This window comes from Hylaeus volcanicus, chromosome 6, assembly GCF_026283585.1.
Source record: "Hylaeus volcanicus isolate JK05 chromosome 6, UHH_iyHylVolc1.0_haploid, whole genome shotgun sequence".
NCBI classification, from domain to species: domain Eukaryota; kingdom Metazoa; phylum Arthropoda; class Insecta; order Hymenoptera; family Colletidae; genus Hylaeus; species Hylaeus volcanicus.
This window is the reverse complement of record NC_071981.1, coordinates 16,108,197-16,132,029: the sequence shown is the minus strand read 5'-3', so window position 1 is coordinate 16,132,029 and position 23,833 is coordinate 16,108,197. Positions and strand designations below refer to the sequence as shown.

At 30.9% G+C, this 23,833-nt stretch overlaps 5 protein-coding genes across 9 annotated transcripts; 3 read left to right on the top strand and 2 right to left on the bottom strand.

Moving 5' to 3' along the window:
• Window positions 1-363: 363 nt before the first annotated feature.
• Window positions 364-5,078, bottom strand: LOC128877876 (exportin-2). 2 transcript variants are annotated; one of them, XM_054125500.1, is made up of 15 exons: window positions 4,860-5,078; window positions 4,005-4,489; window positions 3,822-3,929; window positions 3,647-3,739; window positions 3,400-3,567; window positions 3,204-3,333; window positions 2,939-3,102; window positions 2,669-2,858; window positions 2,397-2,595; window positions 2,055-2,315; window positions 1,881-1,972; window positions 1,517-1,820; window positions 1,280-1,447; window positions 894-1,204; window positions 364-826 (listed from the first exon to the last, which is right to left on the bottom strand). In XM_054125500.1, the coding sequence occupies exons 1-15, from the start codon at window positions 4,942-4,944 to the stop codon at window positions 681-683; spliced, it is 2,904 nt and encodes a 967-aa protein (XP_053981475.1). In that variant the 5' UTR covers window positions 4,945-5,078; the 3' UTR covers window positions 364-680. The 2 variants fall into 2 exon arrangements, with proteins under 2 accessions (XP_053981475.1, XP_053981476.1); XM_054125501.1 differs by having other exon boundaries at window positions 364-793.
• A 606-nt stretch (window positions 5,079-5,684) lies between these two features.
• LOC128877878 (sorting nexin-25-like) lies at window positions 5,685-12,776 on the bottom strand. Its single transcript, XM_054125502.1, has 13 exons — window positions 12,400-12,776; window positions 11,610-11,920; window positions 10,733-10,902; window positions 10,257-10,651; window positions 9,768-10,191; window positions 9,354-9,658; window positions 8,983-9,240; window positions 8,772-8,905; window positions 8,467-8,706; window positions 7,942-8,224; window positions 6,278-7,867; window positions 5,995-6,179; window positions 5,685-5,897 (listed from the first exon to the last, which is right to left on the bottom strand). The coding sequence occupies exons 1-11, from the start codon at window positions 12,619-12,621 to the stop codon at window positions 7,802-7,804; spliced, it is 2,808 nt and encodes a 935-aa protein (XP_053981477.1). The 5' UTR covers window positions 12,622-12,776; the 3' UTR covers window positions 5,685-5,897; window positions 5,995-6,179; window positions 6,278-7,801.
• A 583-nt stretch (window positions 12,777-13,359) lies between these two features.
• Window positions 13,360-15,978, top strand: LOC128877990 (crossover junction endonuclease MUS81-like). Its single transcript, XM_054125728.1, has 8 exons — window positions 13,360-13,859; window positions 13,923-14,028; window positions 14,110-14,230; window positions 14,293-14,766; window positions 14,831-15,044; window positions 15,120-15,332; window positions 15,413-15,526; window positions 15,594-15,978. Exons 1-8 carry the CDS (start codon window positions 13,503-13,505, stop codon window positions 15,837-15,839), a joined length of 1,845 nt encoding a protein of 614 aa, XP_053981703.1. The 5' UTR covers window positions 13,360-13,502; the 3' UTR covers window positions 15,840-15,978.
• Window positions 15,979-16,209: 231 nt separating this feature from the next.
• On the top strand, window positions 16,210-18,635 carry LOC128878130 (transcription elongation factor S-II). 2 transcript variants are annotated; one of them, XM_054126047.1, is made up of 4 exons: window positions 16,210-16,406; window positions 17,130-17,307; window positions 17,390-17,745; window positions 17,827-18,635. In XM_054126047.1, exons 1-4 carry the CDS (start codon window positions 16,338-16,340, stop codon window positions 18,160-18,162), a joined length of 939 nt encoding a protein of 312 aa, XP_053982022.1. In that variant the 5' UTR covers window positions 16,210-16,337; the 3' UTR covers window positions 18,163-18,635. The 2 variants fall into 2 exon arrangements, with proteins under 2 accessions (XP_053982022.1, XP_053982023.1); XM_054126048.1 differs by having other exon boundaries at window positions 16,259-16,414.
• A 260-nt stretch (window positions 18,636-18,895) lies between these two features.
• LOC128878127 (run domain Beclin-1-interacting and cysteine-rich domain-containing protein) lies at window positions 18,896-23,811 on the top strand. Of its 3 annotated transcripts, none has more exons than XM_054126043.1 (9): window positions 18,896-19,529; window positions 19,838-19,989; window positions 20,116-20,299; window positions 20,374-21,971; window positions 22,061-22,243; window positions 22,328-22,510; window positions 22,589-22,742; window positions 22,814-23,020; window positions 23,436-23,811. In XM_054126043.1, the coding sequence occupies exons 1-8, from the start codon at window positions 19,350-19,352 to the stop codon at window positions 23,012-23,014; spliced, it is 2,835 nt and encodes a 944-aa protein (XP_053982018.1). In that variant the 5' UTR covers window positions 18,896-19,349; the 3' UTR covers window positions 23,015-23,020; window positions 23,436-23,811. The 3 variants fall into 3 exon arrangements, with proteins under 3 accessions (XP_053982018.1, XP_053982016.1, XP_053982017.1); XM_054126041.1 differs by having other exon boundaries at window positions 22,797-23,020; XM_054126042.1 differs by having other exon boundaries at window positions 22,814-23,811.
• The last annotated feature ends 22 nt before the right edge of the window (window positions 23,812-23,833 follow it).

The following is a 23,833-nucleotide window of genomic DNA, read 5'->3' as shown; positions in this document are numbered from 1 at the left end:
CTGATATTCGGGGTGTGGTAACTAGAGAATTCTGTCACTGGGGAATTTATCTCAATGAGTAGCCATGAATCAAAGGATATCGACATGTACAGTTTATTGACGAAGGATTATAAAAATATATACTGGGTGTTTAGATCCTACGGATCCATTTCCACCTTGAATATCGACATAAATAGCAGTTTAGTTCTTTTTAAACTAGTATAATTGAGCGTATTTAACTATGTATAACTTAGTACATTTAAGTTTAAAGTCTTAAACAATTAATTTACTCACAGGCCGAAGACAAAACGATGTTATTTCGTATAGATATGTATGTATTTATTAAATAAAAAAACTTAGCTAATGTAAAATGTGTACTTCGTATTTGTTATTGTACAAACTCCAGATTTATTTTAATTCCTCGGGAATGTTTCACATACAAATAACACAGTTACTGATTATTCCAATGTTTTCGCGTTATCACATTAGCTCTTATACTTTTTAGAGATAAATATTTATTGAAATATTCCATGTTATACGATTGGTAAGCGATACGATATTCAATATTGAAGTGTTCGTAATGTAAATATCACTAGAAAAGAACATCGATCGCCTCTTCGTTACAGTTTATTCAGTTCAATATTATTTATCTTCCGAGCAATTAGATGGATCTTCAGTCTATCTCGAATGTCTAGCTCGTATTATGCAACAGTAATGCCAGCTGTTTGGAGGTAGTTTCTCAGATGATTCGCGTTGGGCTCCGGAATTTGACCAAGAAGATTAGGTAATTGTCCTGGCGGCAATCTTCCTAGTCCTTGCGCCAAGTGTAGGCGTACATCACCAATTGCTATTTATTGAAATTCATCACACAACAAGATACATTGAAGAGTAACAAAATATGGTTGTGATTATACCTTCTAGTGGATCCTTTGGAGGATTTTTTGCACAGACGAGTTGACTATATCCTACTTGATATCCAGGCGCATCGTCAATTTCTGGTAACAGATTGTCTTCCGATATTGTGCTCTGATCTTGTGGGAGTTCAAAGAATTCTACTAATGCCGCTAGTAAACGCGGATAATATGAATTGTATGGGCTTTCTAACATTTTAGGACAATCGATTAATAAATTTGAAATTCCAATAGCGGTTACTTTCTTTTCAATATCGCCCGATACTTTTTGCAAATCTGCTATTAATATACGTTCTATGACCATACCAAACATTCTGCAAAAACGATAATTATTAAGTAATTATGTTAATTACTTTCAGTTATTATATTAGAATGTAAAAGCAACGTACTGGGGTTGTATTTGATCAATGATCGCAATCAAACTAGTTGAACCGTATCTAATGATATAGTATGCAAAAAATACGATCAGACCCTTTACGAATTTCGTTGTTTTTGACGATGTGAGCCTTTGAAAGAATAGTACGAAAATTTGTTTCATATACGGCTCTAATACGTTCCTAAAAATATTAAACAAATGCCGATAAAAATGTTAAAAAGACAGGATACATTGTTATAGAAACACTTACGGTGCGAAATGTTCAATAATACTTTGCAGTAGCAGGAAACCTTCATGATCATTGGCTTTCGATGCTATCAATTTCTGAAATACTCCCAACAAACCACTTGTCTTTTCTAACGCTACAATATGATGTGCACCATGACTAATGAATGCTCTCAATAATCGATTTAACGGATGAATATTAGCTGGACGTTCGAACAGCACAGACGATAGAAGACAAGGGAACAAAGCCAAATAGGGTTCTGGTACATCCTGAGTTGTTCGTAATTCCAACAGTAGAGCAAGAATTTGAAAAACATATGGTATAAATTCTGAAAGAATGTATCAATTAAAAGTCACAATCAAATTCAATATTAAATAAAATATTTTACCTAGAATATCTTGCTGTAAAATTCCTTGGAAAATTGGGAATAATGCTTCCTCGAATGATGAAACTGCTACTGGATTTTTTTTACAAACAATCCTAAAAATAATATTAAAGTCATTTAAATTTGATTATCAATACACTCCCTTGTTTTGCTTTTGTGACATTTATAGAGCCTTACTTAATTGACAAACCAAAAATTTCAAAAAGATAATGATTGAAATTTGGACGACTGGGATTTCTGGATACAATGGTGAGCTTTTCGGTGAGTTTCGGCAAAAGATCTGCTAAAAATGGTACGACAACCTCTTGCAGAGTACCAAAACTTCTCATAATAGCTTTCATTACATATTCATTTTCTTCTGAACCAGGCATAGTTAAACACACAAATAAACTCTTTAACAGATCCGCCGCCAATGGTGATAAGTCATTTCCTTTAACACTTCAAATTAAATTTTATAAATAACAAAACATCGATACAAGACAGTTGTAATACGATTAAATAAGATATTAACTTTCTTACATAGGCAAATTATCAGGTCCTTTCATAATAAGTATTTTCTCAATCGCACAAGCGGCATATGTGTGAATAACAATATTCGTAGCACTTAAGTGTCTAATTAATTGTGGTAAACTTCCAATTATCATTTCCCTTGGTAATATCGATCTAAAGGTCATAATAAATTTGATTGCATCAGCTTTAAGTACTGGAAACTCGTTCACTGAAATGTATCGTCACGAATTAAATGATAAAAAAACGTTTTACAGACTTGAATAAAATTTAAGTGTGTCTACCATTTGGTTTGATCAATTCAGGTTCAATGTGTTGCATCGCAAATTGAGGTAATGGAACAAGTTCGCTACTTTGTGTAACTCCATGTTTTTGTGTTTGAGCTCTACTTGCACTGCTAGTGACTAGATAAATTGCAGCATCTTTACTTCGCCAATTTTCAATGGGTTTATCAGCATAATTTTGCAACATCACCTGAAATCGATCAATAAAAATATGATGAAATGTATATGTCAATTTTATTTGCATGCTTAAATATTACAGCAAATCTGTACCTGTATGTATGCGCCAAAAATTTCCATTATTTTCGATTCAAAAGACTTAGAAAGTACTTTAACCAAGTCACAGGCAGCACGCCTTCTCGTATCCACATCACTACCTTCAATATCTCGCCTAATGTATTCTTCAGGATTATCTTCAAATAGCTCATTATCCGATTCTATTAAATATTACATTTTTTTTTTTTTACTATAAATCAATAATACTGAACATTTATAAGAATATAAAATACATTTTAAATATACTATTTTTAATAATCACCTCTAAATTCCATATTGGGTATTATTACTTTCTCACAAATGCTATTTAAAGTAGTTGGATTTTCAAACAAATGTCTGTATTGTGCACGATCTGCCACTGTTGCTAAGAATTGTAAAGCATTCGAAACTAACTATAAAAAAACAGAACTTCATTAGAATAGTTTGCAGAAACGTGCGCTTGTACTTGATCGACATACAGAATCATATTTCGGTTGTTGTCCAGTAGATGTTAACAAATTCCACACAGCGGTTACAAACAGTGGTAAATATGATTGAAACTCTTGGTCATATTTCTGAGCATAAAGGCCAATATTATCACAAACTTGTGACTTTAATTGTTCGATTACTCCTGCTTCTTCTTCATCCTATACATGCATAAAATACTGTAACTCATAAGTATAACTATAAAGGAAAGTACAAAAGTAATTTAATATGTAACCATACTGTAGATTGTAAGAAGGGAACATTAGTATTTAACAAAGTATGAAAATTCTTCATCCAAACTTCCATATTGTCTTCAAAAAATTCTGGTAAGTCCTAAAAATATAGTAAATATGGCTTATTTAAATTTAAAAAATGGTATTCACTACGATATTAATCTATCGCTTGTTTCACTCACTTGGAAGTTAAGAGAATAGAACACTTTACACAGAATTACCAATGAACTGTATATAACTTTCAGTGCATCTACATTATTTGCATGTACTTCTGTTAAATTCATTGTAGCCTAAAAAATAATATTTGATATTTGAAGAAATAATATTCTGCAACTGCATTCAAAATTCAATAATAAAATACTTACAACAAATAGATCTGTTAAAGGCTTAGCAAATTTATCTAGCACAAATTTTATTTCTGTCCATAGGCTCTGACTTTTAAACTCGTACCTATATCTTTTAAATAAAGAGTGTGCAGTATGTAGAACACCATTAATAACGTGAAAATCCCCTGTATTAAATTTTTCAACCATTTGGTCTATAAGCTCTGGCCATTTCTTTGGAAAGTCATACTTTCCGATAATAGAAACTGCATCAGATAACTGCTTTTGGATGGAATCAGGAGAGTGCAGCATCAAATTAACGATTAACTTTTTTATAGCTTCTCTGTCTTGTGTGTGTATGCGATCCACAAAGTCTTCTTCCTTCTTCCAATTACGTTTAACATAATTTTTAAATGCGACTGCACCGGCAATTCTAATGGTTATATTAATTTCAGATTTGTCTACTAAATGCAGAAGAAGTAATGGGTAGTTCTGATTCGCTTCAACAGATTCTAAAAACTTTTCAGCTAAAATAGAAAACAATAATAATGTATAAAACAAACAGTTTAAAAGCTTTTAGCAAGATTCTTCATCCATAAGACATTTTTCATTTTAATTTTCTGATTCATGATTCTGTTACAATATTTACTTTATTTGTAGAATATTAGTTTATATATAAACTTGTTGATATATAATATATAATATGGAAGTACATTTTTTTGAAAAAATGAACCTATTAAATAAAAAAGGTAAATATGCGAAACAAATAAATAACAACAATTCAAGCTTAGAATCTTCTGTGCAAATGAGAAATATAACATGTGCTCAATAATACATAAAAAGCTCTGTAACTCTTTTTAAAAGTGTTTATATTAACAGTAGAAAGGTTATATTCACCTGGTCGTCTGACATGGAACTCTGGACTAAGTGAATGCTTTAGGTATTCACTAAGTGTGAGCAAATTGTCATCTGTGAGTTCCATGTTAGCTTATTTTAAAAATATCGTGTTTCTTCAACTCGAAAAACCATGAAATCTATGTAAAAAAATGTCCAAACAACGGAACACGCCGGTTACTGATATACTTATTCAATGCTCTAACCAACGATTATGGCTCGTCGCCGGTTGGCGCTTTCTGCGTTTTCTGCAGAGTTTAGGCGGGAAGAATTCTTATCGAAGCAAGACATCGATATTTTCTTTTCAATTAAAAAAATGTACAAATGAAAAATATGAAATCAGAAATAAATTTAATAATGTTCTCATAACTAAAGTAACACGTATTTTATTATAGGAAAGATATATGGAAGATATCATATTTAAAAAAAAAAACATGGAAAAATTTTCATTTATTGTTAGATAAAACACTTCGAATAAAAAATAACATAATAAATCAATTGATTTCAAGGAAATTAATACTCTGAAATTGATAGTCTTCATTTATGGTAAAATTTGCAGAAATATGATATTAGATGACATCGACAGAAACAGTTCCTTCAAATATGTTTCAGATAAGAAAGGGACAAGAAGGTGACGAAGAAGGAACTATTTTCATCCGTCGCCGCTGAGGGTACAACCTAATCTAATATGACCCTCTGTTGGTGTAACGAAAGTGACGACCTTGCTAACTACCCTTAGATTTAAAAATACTTTATGTTATTTGTAGTATTTTTCCTAAATAAGGAAAGGTACAAAAGTATGTAGTTAAAATAATGCATTATAGTATATCGAAAATTAAAATTATTTATTTATTTAACACATAATAATTACATTATAATAATAAGTATTTTCTTAACATTAATAAATTTCTTACCACAGGTACAAATTATTTATAACAATTGTTAAGCAGTGCTTTCTGCTGTTTTACTTTGTTTTCTATTATCTCCAGGGTATATTCTGCAAATTTAATTTTTTGCCCTTTATTATAATAATTACTTGCCCTGTAAGAAAAATTTAAAATAATCAATTTGCTGAAATTATAATGTAAATTATAAGAATAAAATATTATAAACTTGTAATTATAGTTATTGTGCTAACATTATATCACGCTTTAGAGTATTAATTATTAATATTTCTTTTACATCCTCAACAGTGTTTATACAAATTGGATTATCTTGTGGTTCTAGATTTTCCAATTCTTTTGACTGCAATAGCAGTTCATATTGTAATTTTTTGTATTCCTGCTGATAATGCTTCAAGTCCTCTGATAAATTTTGAATTGACTATAAAAAAAGACATTTTATCAATCATTTCTTGTAAATAATTACGACATTGTATTTGGAAATACAATATACTGCAAAATCTTTGTTATTAAACTTACGTATTGTACTTGTGCATTCATAAAGTTATCTGCGTAACCTCTATATTTGTTATGAAAATTACTGCTAAAAAGATTATAAAATTCTACAGTTAAAAAGATTTGCAATAATTGGTATGCAAATTTTCATTTTGATACTCTTTAATACTATGGAAAAATTCTTATCCACAATAATAGTGTAATTTAAAATATTAACTAAGAATTAAAAAAACCATTGTTCGAAGGAAATCTTTGTCCTCTTTAGTTTCAAGTTTCTTAATTCTTGATATTTAAAGTCAACGCCTTTTGTTGTGTCAGATAATACTTTTCTAATGTGAACTTCTTTTTTCTGTAATTCGCAATATTTGACTTGTCCTGCCCATACATTCATTGATAAGGCAGAAAAATGTGATTCCAAATAATATCCATCTCTTTTATGCTTGTTAATTGCTTCCCTTACTTCTATAAGCTTGAAAAACCATAGTGAGGAAAATTTACTTATATAAATTATAGTTCATCTGTTTTATTTAATATAAAATATTGTATGAAGAATTAATAATTATATATACACATATATACACTGAAGAATTTCCATATATACAAATGGTACTAAGTTGAATATCTATTTCTTATAAAATTATTACTTGCTTAATTAACAAATTAATTTGATCCACTTTATTATTAAAGTCACCGCACAATTCTTCCACGCTTTCGACCAAATACTCAGCCATTGTTTTTCCTTCATTTATTAACATATTATGCATTCTTTTACAGATAAAGTGCTGTGCAGTATTGTGGGGTTTTTGAATTAAGAAAAAGCAACAAAAACTGCGCATCAGAGATGCTAGCCGGCCTGGTTTTTTCGAGCATGCGCAGCCAGAATGACAGTTAGCAGTATCGTATCTAGGGTAACAGGAGGGGTGCTATTGTTGTGGCTATGAGCGTAAAATCATAAATATATTTGTCCTTATTATTTATATATTTTCCTACATTTATCCTTAAATCATGAATATATTTGTAAAATTATGCAGAGGTAATTAAGATACCCCTTTTTACCCGACATCACGGCGTCACTGCTGCGCATACTGCGACCTCTATCGAGAACTTGTCAGACTAACTAATTTAAACCAATCTAAACTATACAAATTTATGAGGGTAACATGTAATTCTATTATAATATGTTTGAACAGTTAAATCTAACATGATATTAAGGAAAATGACTTTATAAATTCTATAATGGAATATAATATTCTATATGCTATAAATATTAGTTTATCGCAATAGATTCTGTAAATAAAATACAGAATTTGTTATCTAAAGAACTAAGTTGATTGATTGAATATACATGTGAAACAATTATTTTAATGAGATACTCCCGAGAAAGGTCAATCAATAATCATTTTTCGTAGGATACATTGATCCGATATGATTTTATTATATTACACAGATAAAATTTGTTTAATTTAAATATGACTTTTTGTAGATTAATACAAAATACGTATACTGATTACTGAAATAATGTAAAAAAATACACATGAATGAAGTTTATTATACTGAATGTTTTCTTCGTGTTAATTCTGGAAATACCTCATGCATCACAACTTCAAAGATATCCTGCAACAAAAAAATTAAGTGTACAATAAGTAAAATGTAAACCATACTAGCTTACTCATGTAACAATAACTTACATAAAATAACTGTTTGTTTAAGTTCGTATTCTGCAAAGAATCAAACACTTTGATTGCACCACGTTGAGCACTTTGCGCGCCTACTAAATTCGTTAAAACTTCAGGTACATTATTTAAGAATTGTCTCCGAGCTTCACCTCGAGTTCTTAATTTTTCTTCATCTGTACGAAAAGTTGTCTCAGAAACTAGATGGCCATTTGGCCACCAAGACTTCATAAACAATTGTATATAATAATGAAGCATCGGTTCTGAGAATACCCACGCAATAGTGTCCCTAATTTGTCTAAGAATTACATTGATAGTTGTATTTCGAATGTTAACAAAATATTTTTAACCTTTTGCACTCTGAGCTATTTTATTGGAAAATATGCAAATGATTTTTAAATTTTACGTTCACGTAAGTTTATTCTGGATAATCAGTAATAAAGTTTGCTAGATTTCCGATGACCGCTCAAAGGGGACTTTAAAGTGCCAAAGGTTATATTAGGAATATTTAGGTTATATAGGAAAACTTTATTAATATACCTATTGATAGTTCGGCCATAAGTAATTTGGACAAAAGTAATTAACGAACGTCGAAGCCAACGAAATACACCTCGTAAATCAAAAATTTCACCCAAAAGCGTATAGAGAGGTTCTGCTATTGCATCTTTGTTAACGCTCAAGTATCCATCTATAACTGATCGACTACTATCAGTATCGTCTAATAATAACGAATAATCTTCTTCATCTTCTTTATCACGAAGTTCACTGCTATTAGTAGATCTAAAATAAATGTTACAAATTAAATTTGTAAAGAATGCACAGTGATAAATAAAATACCTACATACGTTTTGAACAACGTTGATAAAGAGAATCGCGATTTTTTAGGAGATGGAGGTGCATATTTTAAATGCTCGGAACTCGGACTAAGAAATGTATATAAAGCCTCGCTTTGATTCAGTTTTTCATCCTCTAAAACAAACTGAAAAAATTAAATATAATTTTTGAGACATCTAAAACAATCCTTTATTGTATAGAGGCAATATTTAGGAAATTTACATTTAGATATTTCTGTATTTGCATTCTATCCTTGTCCAAACTATTTTTATCGGACTTTCCGAAGAACTTCAAAGGTTGCGATGGTAAATCTAAATTTTTTACGTTAGGACAAAGTTGACGAAGTTTTCTGTGTAGGTCTTGAAATTCCTGTAATTTTCTCAATACTACCCAACCACTACATATACTATCATTGTTACCTTCATCTTGCATCATGTGGACAACCAACACATATTGTGGAGATTCTCCATTGTCTGGTATCTATTTAGGAATTATAGTTGCAATTAAAATGATTAATTAACAATGAGGATTTTGTATTTGAATTTATATTGTTTTCCTTTTTAAATTTTAATAAAGAATAATTTAAAGTTTACCTCAGCACTTTGTACTTCTGCTCTCCAGTGACCTAAATGCTCTGCCCACATTTCTGTGTGGGTTAAATGTGCTTCTAATTGTCTTTTCTCACTTTGTAACCATTCAACCTCTTTAGTTAATAAATTCAAAACTTTGCTTTCTGGTTTTAACGAGGATTTTAATGCTTGTAAAGCCTGCATTTTGTTGTTTAATTTTTCTTGCAGCTGATCCAACTTACAGCGAGCATAGTTTGAATGTTCTCCAACAAGTAGAGACACATTTTCTGATAATGTTCCATTTGTCATACGACGATCTTCTATTAAGTCTAAAAATCAATTTATGGCAAGAATTTAGTACACTGTTACATTAGAAATAACAGTTTTTAGTAAATAATATGGTATTTTTAACGATAACGGTAAGAGATGTATACTAACCTTCTGTTCTTTCATTAAGTAATGCTTCTTGCATATTTTTATACTGTTCGCTAACCACAAATGATGGATAATATTTGTCTTCTAAAGTTTTAACAACACTATCTTGAACCTCATAAAATACATTTGGCCCTATATCGCCCAGTAAAAAGCTTTCCATTTTTTTCCGAATAGCTCTATCCACTTTTATTTCAGCGGTAGGAGACGTAATATATGTATAAAAGATTTCAGCACCTAATTGATGCCAATTGAATTTATCTGCATTGCGTAGTTCTTGTACAGCTGCCCAATACCCGATCAAATCTTGACTAGCAACTTGTTCAAGAAACTGTGAAAGGTATTTTCGACCTATTACATTATCCAAAATATATTGCAATGGCAATATCCGTTCTTCTGCAATTACTGCAGAGTCAGGTACATCGGTAGCCTACAAAACATTATTGTTAAATATATTTGATACTGACTTATACCTAACAAAAGTATTTTTGTAACCTGAACAGGATATCCATTCCATCCTAATGTTTGCATGTGACATTCACATGTATCTTTAGCATATGTCAATTGACTGATGTACCTCTTCAATTTTCGAGCTTGAATAACATCAGATTTTCCAAATGCATTATTGTCTGGATCTAAACCTTGTGCTCTTTTAATATTTTGTATTGTTGTAGCTTGCATAATTTCGGTAACAATATTGTATCTGATATGCTTAAGAACTTCTAAATCCTTGGAACTTTTTATCATCCGAATAAAGTCTTCAAACGATTCTGCATATTCATAAGTTTTCCTATGCATAGCTTCTGCAAGTTGTTGCTGATCGATATATGATAAAATTTTTTGATTGATATAGTCTGGATCTGTTATTAAATCTATTGCTGGTTTTAATACTAAAAATATACAAGGTATAAAATAAATTGTATAATGCATACACAGTTGTATGATTGAATAGTTCTATCTATTAAACTTACTTTTACATGCAAGAATTTCTCTCAGTAAATATTTCATTGGTGCAAGAGAATAACAACGTGGTAATAAAAATAAAATGTATAATTCACTGACTTTTCTTAAGTAATCTAACTCAGATGTAGGTGACATTAAATGTGCTGATAAAATAAATACAGGATCTTCGCCTTCTGACCTATTCATATTATAATATTTATTCTACAAGTTATTTATGAAAACGTACCCAGAAAAAAAAATTTCCAAAATGAAAAACTTTTAAATATATTCTAAATATAATTTCACACTTCTTATACCCTTTTTTTTTGTTAGAAATTGTTCTACATTAACCCTAAGACAACTGAGTAGGATTCATCAAGGATCTCACCATTTTGATCATAACTCATTGACTTAATTCAGCTAATACTTGAAAGACAATTTTCTCTTTTAACATCTTTAATACGATACCATGATTATAAGTTTGAAAGTTATTTTAAATTGATTGAAATTAAATAATTTTGATCTGCGGCTAATTAAAGGTCCCACTTGGTATTTTACACATTCAACACATTGTATGCCAACTCAAACAAGTAAATTTATGAATTCCATGTAGAGACAGATTTAGATATAAGCTAAATAAACTATAGTTAATGGTTTTACATTTTAGAAGCCTAAGTAGTTAAGCCTATTCAGGAAGAAAGTCATTCAATGTATATAATTCTTTTTATTGAGATTAGTCAGGGACCATTTGATATAAAAAAGATCATGTAGTCATCTTAGGGTTAATTAAACGTTAATATAATAAATACAATATACAAGTTATAAATGTAATATTCTTTAAAAAAGTACTGGGTATGGTTTTGGATATAAGTATATAGTAATTAAAAAAAATTTATTGAAACTTACGAAGCAGCTTGAGCAATCCTAATTTTTTCGAAATGAAAAGTAATTTTATTTACAATATTATAAACGACTAGTTTCGTATGATCTACTTTTGATAAGCGATCATGAAGGCTTTGAATTGCACCCCATATATCTTGTTTCATATTGTTTACTATTTGTTCAGACTTAAAAGCCAATTCATCAAGCCAGACTCCAACAAAGTCTTGAAATACTAAATCTAACAAATTTTGCAGTGCTCCATCTACCATTCGAGTAAAAACCATTGGGTAACGTGTATGTTTTTTGGTACTTGAAGTTTGAACCACATATCCTTCCTGAAATGTTATTAGTATATCAATTATTATCTGTAAGGTATATGAAATTTAAAAATATTTTACAAGAAAAAGTCAAAATCCAAATGATCATAAAGTAGGTATTATTCAACTTAAAAAGGTAAAGGAAATTTTAAGTAATAACAATTGTATCTCAATAAAAATATATGTCAATTTCTGGATTAAAATACTTATCAAGGAATGAAAAGGATATTTTGATAAGAACTGAATGTATACTTCTAAATGTACATTGATAAATGATATATTACATAGATTACTATTTTTATAACAGCTGATATCTTTATCTTATCTATATACATATAAACAGAAAAATGTATACAACAAAGAAGCGTTAATGTCACATTCTATATAGCAGATTCAGCTTTCTTTTCAATACGATTAAAAACTGTATTGATAACAACATATGCATACATGTTTCAAAAGTATTATAACCATTTTCAATAACTTTTAATAGTGCATACCATTAATAAATTATGAAAAGCATCCATCTCCGCAACTGTTTTTAAAGTGCCTGCACCAGTTTGATGTTTCGGAGACAGAGCAATATTTATGAACATAACAATTAAACATCCCAACAGGAAACAAGATACGGTTAACACACCGAAAACGTAGCACCATAACAGATTATTCCAGTAGAAGAAAGCAGTAACAATTGGAATACACAGAATACCGGTCGGCACCATTTTGTATTATTAATTCTAATCACATGACAATTGATATTACATTTTCAATTTTACATTTATGAAACCGTTCCACTTAAGATAAACGCTGAATGTCACTGACAAGTGACAACATCTGATACCGCCATTGTAAATCAACTGAAATCACCAATGATTACAGAGTTTAACAGAGACGAAACTCTTGCAGTGATCCCAGCATAGCATCAATGAAGTATACGCACTTCTAAAAAGGGGTATCTTAATTACCTTTGCATAATTTTATAAATATATTCATATATAGAGGATAAATATAGGACAATATACAGGGTGTACCAAAAATGTTGTAGCACCTTGAAAGAGGTGGTTCGGGAGGTGATTTGAAATAACTTTTTCCTTAGCGAAAATGTTGTCCGAGGCTTCGTTGAGAAGATATTAACGGAAAACACTGACCAATCAGAGCGCGCATATACCGTTGGAGCGACTAGTCGTTTGCGCTCACACGCTACAGTGGGCGCTCCACCGGCATACTCGCGCTCTGATTGGTCAGTGTTTTCCGTTAATATATCCTTAACGAAGCTTCGGACAACATTTTCGTTAAGGAAAAAGTTGTTTCAACATTTTTGGGACACCCTGGATTCATGATTTCGCGCTCATAGCCACAACAATAGCCATAGCACCCCTCCTGTTATCGTGGATACGATACTGCTAACGGTCATTCTGGGTGCGCATGCTTGAAAAAACCCGGCCCGGGATCGTGCCGGGTCAGATCGTACGTAATCGTTGGTGACAGTTGGTGGCTGTAGGTTGTACTAGGTTATGTTTTAGTTTCGATGAGTTTTGTTTTGGAAGTATTATTAATAAAAAACAAAATATCCGAATGTTCTGATACAGAACGGTAATTAAACATGAAACGAATAAAACTTAAGCCAAAGAAACCCAATCCATTGTTTGAGCTTTGGTTGGAAGAATGGAGGAAAGAGGCTGCATCGAGAAGATCCGATTTACAATATCCTCTTTCGAAAGCATTAGCTTCTTTAAAAAAATATCCCTTGCCGTTAAAATCTGGCAAAGACTGTATAATATTGCAACATTTTGGCAAAAAATTGTGCTTGATGTTAGATAGAAAACTTGAAGAGTATAAAGCTCTGAATGAAGGATCTATAGATCCTGAAGATATTGTTTGTTTACATTGCGATTACAATGAGGAACGTGCGTCTAACAGAAAGCATAAATCACCAGAAATTACAAAGAATATTCAAAGGGTAAGTGCATTTATATAATAATTTAATAGAATTAATTTAATACGCTCTTTTTTTTATTTTAAGACAGAACTGGCAGTATTTGAAGAATTAGATTTATCATCATGGAATCTGCAAAAGTATGCCATTGTATTGATTTTATATAAGAAAGCACAAAAATCTGGTTCTCCAGGTATTATTCAAATAATATTTTTAATTTTTGCAGCATTGACTCTTTAATGTTAAACTTATATGATTATTGTCATTCTGCTAGGGTTTATGAATGAGGTAGAATTGCTAGATGAAGTAGAAGAATTATGTGATCATCGATCAAAAGTTTCAATTACAGATTTATTTGATATTGGCTTAATTTCCATGAGAGGTGCACCAATTAGGTAATTAACTGACATCGGCGATAATAGCAAATTTTATATTTATAGAACTGTATCTCCTATAGGTATAACCTTACAGAACATGGAGTAAATATTGCAAAGAAGATATGTGAAATCACTGATATTGATGTAAATTTAATTAATTCTTCTGATTTAAAGAAAATTCAAACATGTTCAAAATTATTGTTTACACAGAAATTAAATAAAAATACAGGAAGTCCTAATGACAGAGATATAAATATAGAAACAGCTGAAGTATGCTATGAAAATACACAGCACAGTTTAAGTAAATTTCCACAAATTTGTAAATCTCCAACTGTAGAATTTGTTGATGATGAAAGAAATACTGAACAACCTGACAAGAGTCCTGTAAAACAGAAATCTAAGGAAAATAATACTGACATAAAGAAACCACAAAAAAAATCAAAAGAGGTTGAAAGTTGTATAAAAAATCATACTGATAATCTTCAAAGCAATATCTATTTAGAATCAAATAAATTTGATATAATACTACTAGTTGATACACAAGAAACTTGTGGGTACGTTTTACTTCATAAACTTTCATATGAATATGTTATGAAGTTAAAAAAAAAATTATTTTAGTGTTAAAACAAAATCACAACATGACGCTACAAAACGAGAATTATCAGAACTTAATACATTGTATGAGGTACGTCATTTAAAAGTTGGCGACTTTGCATGGATTGCCAGATGTAGAACCACAAAAAATGAATTGGTTCTACCTTATATAGTAGAAAGGAAGAGAATAGACGACTTGTGTGCAAGTATTACAGATGGAAGGTTTCATGAACAAAAGGTAGTACAATAATTATTTCTAATTTGTTGTATTTATATATTTTTAAATGATCCTACAGAAAATTGTTTCACACAGTTTCGATTGAAGCAATCTGGTATTGAAAATCTTATGTATATAATTGAAGAGTATGATAAAGGTCAAAGATTAACAATACCACATTCAGCACTGATGCAAGCTTCTATTAATACTCTAATACAAGACGGATTTTCGGTGAAATATACAAAAACCCATAAAGATTCTATGTTTTATTTGTCATCATTAACAAGAATTTTAAATAAAGTTTTTAAAGTATGTAGCTCGTGTTAAGAAATTATTTCAATTTAAAAAATTAATGTACTCTTTCCTGAACCGATTTTCTTTTCTTTTAGAACAAAAATTTGGAAAGCTGCAAAAAGGAAGCTCTTACACAAATCGATATTTCGAATGATACTATCAGTCTTATGGAATTTAAAGAGTTTAATAAAGCAGCATCTAAGCAGAAGGTATGAAATTTTATATCATACGATAAATTGAGTAATGCTTGTGCAACTAAACATTTTACTTTTTCAGATGTTTAAAGTAAGCGAAATGTTCATTCGTCAACTATTACAATTAAAAGGAATATCTATAGACAAAGCTTTTGCAATTGTCGAATGTTATCCAACTCCGCGAACGTTATTTGATGCTGTACAAGAATCCGATTGCAACGCGGAGTCCTTATTATCGAGTATCCAATTTGGAAGTAAGAAACGTTTGATTGGTGCAGGAATTAGTAAAACACTTTATCAATTATACACAATGAAAAATCTAAATTGATAAATAATATTTTACGTGAGCATGAGTAATAAATTATTATCATTCGAATTTATACTAAAGTTTATTAAAATTAATTATATTTATACATATAATTATGAATTTTATATCATGAAAATGTTTAATAAAACAATAAAATTTACCGGCTACAATTTTATTATTCCTCAAAGTATAATTAATAGTTACATCTTATAATATATGCATTTTTTTTCGTAACCACGTGCAAAACAAAGTTTTTTAAAATTCAAATTAATAAAAGTTTTGAATGTTTTTGGATAACTTGTGAGAATTGGTAGCTGTTTATAACCATCTAGTGGTGAGTAAGGTAAATGTTTTCACACGCGACAGTTAAACCTGAACGCGCAACGAGTTGCTACCCAGTATCGAACTCCGCATCGCAAGCCACGGTTACAAGCGTACTCGGGAGTTTGTTGTTCCCTTGTCCCGTGTGTTACATGTGTTTATATTGGTTTTTTGTGTAAAATCTATCAAATTTTCACGATGAGTGCCGAGGAAGAAGTGCTGCGGATTCAGAAGAAATTGAATAAGATGTCGAGCGGTGACGGGACGGTGAGTAAGTGAGTAAAATAAAGATAGTTGTGTATCGTTCGACACATTAGAGCTGCTTACCGAAAACGAAGCTCTCTTTCAAGTTACAATACGATTATTACGATATTGTTTAAACATTCAACGTGCGCGATTGTATTATTGGAAACAATTTTTGTTTAGGAGGGTAATATTCGTGTGTTCGTTTTTTCTGTGTATATTCGGTGTTTGCGTTATCTAAGGTACTCGATGTATTGTAGAGCTTAAATATCTAGTATTCTAATTTTAACACCTTAATGAAATTTTGCAAAGGTTAAATCAGATTCTCATTATAAACTTTATTTTCGTATGCATTGCATATTCCATTACCTATTTTAGAGGTAAACTCATTATTAAAAATGTTATGTTGTGTTAATTTAGCATTAAAAAATGACCTACTCTGTACTTTGAATGTGTTTATGTAAATTATTGTTCAGGTAAAATTATCTGTTATCAGTACAAACTATATCATTGAATAAAGTTAACCATATGCGTTTTAAAAATAAATGCATGCAGTACGAATATATTAAATTACATAATAAATAACGATAAAAGGAAAAAGAATAAATATCTTTAAGTCTAAATTTGTTATACCATAAGAAGTATTAAGTTGTGATATATATAATTTATATTATAAAATATCAATGACTTATCCTTATTTATATTTTGTTTCTTTGCATTGAATAACAATAAATATTTTAATTGCAGGGTCAGGAACAAGCATTGGAGTTACTCAAAATATTACAGAAGTTACCCGTTGATTTAGAACTTTTGACTAAAACACGTATCGGTATGACTGTAAATGCATTAAGGAAATCAAGCAGAGATGAAGAAGTTATATCGTTATCCAAAACTCTCATAAAAAATTGGAAGAAATTTTTGTCTGGTAAGGAAATAAGTTTATTAAAATAAAAATGATGATTCATTAAGTAAATTGAAATTATACATTAATATATTTCTTCATTTAGGATCCAATAAAGAAAAGGATTCTACTTCCTCGAGCAGTTCAAAGAAGAGAGATGACAAATCAGAGAAAAATAAGGATGATGGAGATCAGAAAAAAGATAAAGATAATATGGATGGAACTGATGTTAAGATGAAAGATGATAAATCTCACAAAGATTTTCAAAGGAAACAATCGACGTTCCCTGCTCCTACTACAACAGATGCTGTTAGACTCAAATGTAGAGAATTATTAGTATCAGCTTTAAGGGTTGATGGAGGTGCTATGGAAGGTTGCGCTAGTCCGGAGGAATTGGCTGAAGAATTGGAGGAAGCCATTTATGCAGAATTTAAAAATACAGATAACAGATATAAAAACAGGGTAAATTTTCAGTTTTCATATATTTTCGAATTTCTGCGTAAACGAGTAATGTAATTTTGTATGTCTTGTTTAATTCTCTAGGTGCGTAGCAGGGTTGCTAATTTACGCGATGCTAAAAATCCTACTCTTCGAACTAACTTCATTGCTGGTGCAATAACTCCTGCTCGACTTGCCGTTATGACTGCAGAAGAAATGGCGAGCGATGAGATAAAACAGTTAAGAGAACAATTTAAAAAGGAAGCAATCAACGATGCGCAACTTGCTACAGTACAAGGAACGAAAACTGATTTATTAAAATGCGGAAAATGCAAAAAACGCAACTGCACTTACAACCAAGTACAAACGCGTTCAGCTGATGAACCTATGACTACTTTCGTGCTTTGCAACGAATGTGGAAATCGATGGAAATTTTGCTAAATACCATAGCTCTCCACAGTTTTGTCTCATCACCATGAAGGGGAAAATGTATTTCATTCAAGACCTGCCTATTAATCGACACGTATTAGATATAACAAAGAAGCAAGAAAAATATACTACATAACATTTGCGAGTCACAGACTGTACATTGATCGCTTAATGACTTTTTTTTTTTAATCACTTAAAGAACTCTGTTTCCATGCAATTGTATATACTGAAATTGTAATTGACTAGACCTCAGCTTTTTAGAGTGTACATCAAACCTAATGGAAAATTCGATAAGTTAAATGGGTCGAGAAGAAATACTTTTCAATTGTATTAATGACAGCACTAGTGTTATTTGAAACTTCACGTGCAAATGATACTAAACTGAAAACAACGTTTCACTTTGCATTGAACAAGTTTGCATAATATCTTACGTATGACAAAGTTCTGAATTGTGGGTACAGTTCTGAAATACATGTATCTGATTACGGTGTAGTATTTTTGCAACCCTTTATTACAATATAAAAGTCAACATTTCATTTTTAAGACTGAATATAATATGTTGTAAGTTTAATTTTTCTTATAAGTACAGAATTTTTGTTTCGTAATTTTGGAGTTTAACGTGTTTACATTATTTAATCCATTTGGGAGTAGAGTTGGATGAAACTTTAATTCGATTGAAAATATTCAATTTTAAAGTGTAGATTCTTTAAATACACCGATAGTTACAGATCAGTTGAGAACATTTTTATCGTAAATTTAATAGTTTTTGCGATTTACCGTAGGGTGTCGCCACTGCAACTCGATTGTTCTGGGCGTATACAACAATAATTTCTAACCTAATATTAATGTGTCATTCGTGTTACTGTGTACTGCATAACTTTCATTCAGTACGTACTTTTAACGGTTTCACAAGTTATATACATAATTTGTTAGTAAACTTACGCAAGGAAATGAAGTTACATTATTCCATGTGCGTTTAATGACAGCGTACAAATACATATATAGTAAAGTTATTTGTCGTGATGTAACTTTAAAATGAAGTATTTCGGGGAATTAATAGAAGACTCAATGAATCTCTACGGTAGCATAAGTTAACATTTGTACCGTTAGATACTTTAGAAAGGCATTTTATCGAGACTACGATAACTATTGTTAAAGCATAGATCTGCATAGAAAGCAGATGTTTCTCGACCGTCATTATGTGCGAGGACGCCCATATTAAAGAGCAATGGCAACTTTTACAATGTTTACGAACTACCGTAGAATGTTTATTAGTCGATGGTGTTTTAAACGTGTGGAATGTTTACGGTGGTTTAAATCGCCTTCACAATATAATGGAGCGGATATTCAAACATGGCTGTAGAATATTTAATCGAAATGTAAGTTGAGGTTCTCATTTGTTTGCTTATGATACGAATTGACTTATATCGATAACAGTAATTAACAATATTTTCTTTTTTTGCATTCTCTAAAAATGTAAATTTTCATAATGTGATAGTGCACTTGAATATAATTATCTTATTACATTGTCGGTAACATTGTTTCGCTTTTGTTTTTATCGATGTTGTTTTGTTTACTTGCATTTTTCGTGTATAACGAGTAACTGATATAATGATGGCAATGAGAAATAATATTATAATGCAACACTGATATTAGATCTAGTCAGAAATAATATTTTTTCTATAAGGGAGAACCAGATTGTTGGATCTTTATTCAAGGGTTAAATTGGTTGCAACCTTCCTTAGCAGTGTCTCCGGTATTGTCTGAAGTAGAAGATTATCTTTCAAATTTACCAGCACGAATAACATCACAAAAAGATATGTTATGGTTATATAAAAGGTAAATATTAAGTTGTACACCTCTGATTTAACATCTAAGTTCCTCTAAATATGTATTACTTTTATATCACGATACATTTATATATTAAAGCTTACATAATACAATTTAAAAATTATTATAATGTAGCTTGGAGAGTCATTCTTTGTCGCACAAACTTTCCTGGCTTTTGTCTGACAAGGAACACTTACTTTCCTGTTTTGAGCCATGGGCATTTTTGTGTCAAGAAAACTTAGCCGAAGCCACGTTATTGTGTTTAAGAGCAGTTGAACGAAGTCAACCTGTGCTACTTACAGAGATTGATCCATCTTTGGTGAGCTTTTTAGGCAAAGCTAAATTTAATCTATTATTTTGTTTAAATCTTTATGTATCCATTTTTTGTTATAGTTTCTGCCTTCTTGGATTTCTCCCAAAACAAGTCCCAGAAGACATCAGAGATCTTCTTCATATCCAATTAATTTCCCTACCACAAATTTCAACATAGCTAGAGATAGAAGCATACCTATTGAAAAATATCAGTTAGAACCATTGAAAATATCATCGGATAATATAGCTATTCAGCATAATGATACCAAATCTGAAGAAAATCATCATGAAATAAATTCCAAAGAAGTTCATGATATACCTTTAAGAACTTGGAATAGTGTTTCTTCATTGACTAAAAATTATAATATTCCTGGAATAAATTTACCTGCACCTTCGTTAGCTACTGCAGACGTTAGTTCAAATAAAAGCAGCAAATCTCAAACCTGCTCAGTTGAATTGTCAAAAATAATTGATGTGAATTATGCCGATGTAACGCAATCCATGTCTACAGTCCTGAATAATAAATTACTTACTAGGCCAAGAACTCCTTCAAGAAAGACAAAACTCAAAGTTAAAATGAAACAAAATCAAATTGCTGATAAATTCAGCGAGGGTTCTGATTCGTTAAATAACGACGACTCATTAGTAAATACAGTAATGGAGTATCATATTCCACCTCTTGCATCAAACGAAAGTAGTACAAGCATTTGTAAAACAAATTCTGCAGAAATTAATATATCTCAAAAACCGAGAAGAAAAGCTTCCTTTTTACCAGGGTCAGCACCCGAATTCAGCGGTTCGTGGAGTTTAGAAATCGAAGGACAAAAAGATATAAGAACACCAAAGAAAAGTTTCATGGAAGATGGAGGAAGTAGCGTTCAACCTATGGCGATAGGATATTTTCCGCGTCCGATAGAGGGTCAAAGTTTAACAAGCTTTTTAGCATCCGCACAATTTTTCAGAGCTAACGCTGAATTGGACAGAGAAAATGCGCACTTCAGTGTCTCTGACGCCATGATAGCTGCTATTGAACAAGTAAAATGTAACAAGCAGTGGTGTCTTGTGGAAGAAGCAGTCGAAGAGAGCGACGAAGAAATAAATAGTTTAAAACAAAGAATACGATTAAGACGCCATCAACGACAAGAAGAGCAATGCAACAGGAGAACCTGGAATCGTGATTTGCTGAGCGATGGAAAAACAGATACGACTACTACTGATCAAAGTGTTAGCCCTTTATCAACTTCATCCGATACTCCATCTGAACCTATTTCTACAGACGACGTGGAAGACCTAGAAATAGACGACGAGTTGAAGGCATTAAAATTAAAATATGCTGGACTTTCCATATCTACGGCATCTTTATTTGCGGAAGCAGAGTATCTGTTTCCATCGTCTCCAGCGCATGGAACAGAATCGACATTGACTGAGGGCAGTATGTCTGCGGAGGGAGTAGCTTTATCGCTCATTAGCAGGTTTAATGAAAAACAGTTACCAAGGGCAAGCGAGTTACAGTGGCTTGTTTCTGAAAAGGAAGCGCCGCAAACCTTGTTACCAATGCCTAAAAGTTGGCCAGTTAATTCAGATGAAGTAGAAAATTCGCAGACAATTCCATTGCGTGGAAATATGGAATGGGCTCCACCGCGACCTCAAATTATTTTCACACCACATCCCCCGCCAGTGTAAGTGTTTACAATTTGAAACGATATCGCAACAGCTTTGGACGCATACACGATTATTGAATTAAATTTGATTGAATTTGTGTATTTAGACGGCGAACTCTTATAGCTAAACAGAATTATAGATGCGCAGGGTGTGGAATGAAAGTTGCAGTGAAATATGCGAATAAATTTCGGTACTGCGAATATTTGGGAAGATATTTCTGTACTGGATGTCATACGAATCAAGTCACATTAATACCAGGAAAGGTTTTATCTAAATGGGATTTTAACAGGTACACATACTTAAGCAGACATACATTTTACACGTATAGAATTGTGTATAATCATACTAATTTTTTACTATTTTTTTCATATAGATATCATGTATCAAATTTTTCGTACAGATTATTGGATCAAATGATGTCAGATCCATTGTTTCAAGTGAACGATTTAAACCCGCTACTTTACAGACGCATCAAACAATTAGATAAAACAAGATTATTACGAACACAATTATTTTTCTTTAAAGACTTCTTGTTTACATGTCGCTTTGCATCAAGGTATGGATTATAATCCTTGTTTTGAGATGTTTGTAATTATGTATTGTGTTTGCAACTCGCTTATTTTTATATTTCTAGCGTTCAGGAAGTATTGAAAAAGGAACCAAATTATATAATAAGTGACCCTCATGTGTATTCCATTCAAGATCTGATCCATGTTAAGTATGGTATTCTACCTATGAGATTACAAGAATTAGTTCAAATGTGCAACATGCACATTATAGGCTGTGAGGTAATACGCTAATACTTTGTCTATCTTATATATCTACATTTTTAATAAAAACAGGTTTTTATTTATTTTAGTTGTGTCATGGTAGAGGATTTGTATGCGAGATATGTTTTTCCAAAGATGTTATATTTCCATGGGAATTATCAAAAGTTCATAGATGTGAAATGTGCGGTGCATGTTTTCATAACGAGTGTAAACAAAACTTCAATAAAGCTGACTGCCCACGTTGTAGACGTTTACACGACAGACGGACATCTAGAGAAGAAACATTTTGACACACGGTAAAGTTGTTTAATGTTACATGTTTGTTTATAGAAATTGAATTCTTACTTTGAAGGATGAACAGTGTGACGTAAGTCGTTAATTCCGAAAAGAACTGTATATGTACTTCTGTTTCTATTTATTGTATTTAATCTAAAATTTGGTAGCTTGTTCGAAACAATCAGAGATTTGTATATTATATTTATATGCGAGTGGATTATATTCTTTTAATTTTGAAATTTTTATATATTTATAGATTACTCGAGTCTGAGAATTTTTAGAAAATAAAAACTTATTTATTGCAACTATATGAATTTCAGATGTAGAAAAGACTGAACAAATGTGATATTTAAAAAATTGTATAACTTATTGCTAAAATATTCCTTAATCGTTTTTTTGTAAGTGTTACATAATTATTCATTTAATATTGTGTAGATTGTTACCATAAGGAAAGAAGATTGAAATACATTAATTATTATGTATTTACTTGTACATTTCTTATTTGAAGCAGTATACAAAATGAAATATCATGGGTATTTTGTATATAATCTTTATTTTTCTAGTAATGAATTTGATAAATTCTTAAAATTAGAAATTAGGATGTATAAAGTATTGCATGTCATAAACGTTGAATGTAAAATGGCAATAACATTTTAAGTACAACGGGCCTGAAAAGTATTACCTTTATTAAAAAAGCATTATACTAATAGTCGTAAATATAGTGCCTGGTTCTCATTATAATTAAATGTATTGTTTATTTATAAAAATTGTTAATGCAATCGAAGTTTATAATAAAATGTTTTAAACAGTTTATATATGTACTTGCAGTGTTT

Bases quoted from the DNA above. Each gene is read 5' to 3' on its own strand.
- LOC128877876 (XM_054125500.1), bottom strand. From the start codon at position 4,944: ATGGAACTCACAGATGACAATTTGCTCACACTTAGTGAATACCTAAAG. The intron at 2,596-2,668 runs GTAGACACACTT...GATACATTTCAG, and splicing joins TGAATTGATCAAACCAAATG to TGAACGAGTTTCCAGTACTT. The intron at 1,448-1,516 runs GTAAGTGTTTCT...TAATATTTTTAG, and splicing joins ATTATTGAACATTTCGCACC to GAACGTATTAGAGCCGTATA.
- LOC128877878 (XM_054125502.1), bottom strand. From the start codon at position 12,621: ATGGTGCCGACCGGTATTCTGTGTATTCCAATTGTTACTGCTTTCTTC. The intron at 10,652-10,732 runs GTAAGTTTAATA...GTATATTTTTAG, and splicing joins AGAAATTCTTGCATGTAAAA to TATTAAAACCAGCAATAGAT. The intron at 8,707-8,771 runs GTATGTAGGTAT...CATTTATTTTAG, and splicing joins TTATCAACGTTGTTCAAAAC to ATCTACTAATAGCAGTGAAC.
- LOC128877990 (XM_054125728.1), top strand. From the start codon at position 13,503: ATGAAACGAATAAAACTTAAGCCAAAGAAACCCAATCCATTGTTTGAG. The intron at 13,860-13,922 runs GTAAGTGCATTT...TTTTATTTTAAG, and splicing joins TTACAAAGAATATTCAAAGG to ACAGAACTGGCAGTATTTGA. The intron at 15,045-15,119 runs GTAGTACAATAA...TGTTTCACACAG, and splicing joins GAAGGTTTCATGAACAAAAG to TTTCGATTGAAGCAATCTGG.
- LOC128878130 (XM_054126047.1), top strand. From the start codon at position 16,338: ATGAGTGCCGAGGAAGAAGTGCTGCGGATTCAGAAGAAATTGAATAAG. The intron at 16,407-17,129 runs GTGAGTAAGTGA...TTTTAATTGCAG, and splicing joins TGTCGAGCGGTGACGGGACG to GGTCAGGAACAAGCATTGGA. The intron at 17,308-17,389 runs GTAAGGAAATAA...TTCTTCATTTAG, and splicing joins TTGGAAGAAATTTTTGTCTG to GATCCAATAAAGAAAAGGAT.
- LOC128878127 (XM_054126041.1), top strand. From the start codon at position 19,350: ATGTGCGAGGACGCCCATATTAAAGAGCAATGGCAACTTTTACAATGT. The intron at 19,990-20,115 runs GTAAATATTAAG...ATTATAATGTAG, and splicing joins ATGTTATGGTTATATAAAAG to CTTGGAGAGTCATTCTTTGT. The intron at 20,300-20,373 runs GTGAGCTTTTTA...TTTTTGTTATAG, and splicing joins CAGAGATTGATCCATCTTTG to TTTCTGCCTTCTTGGATTTC.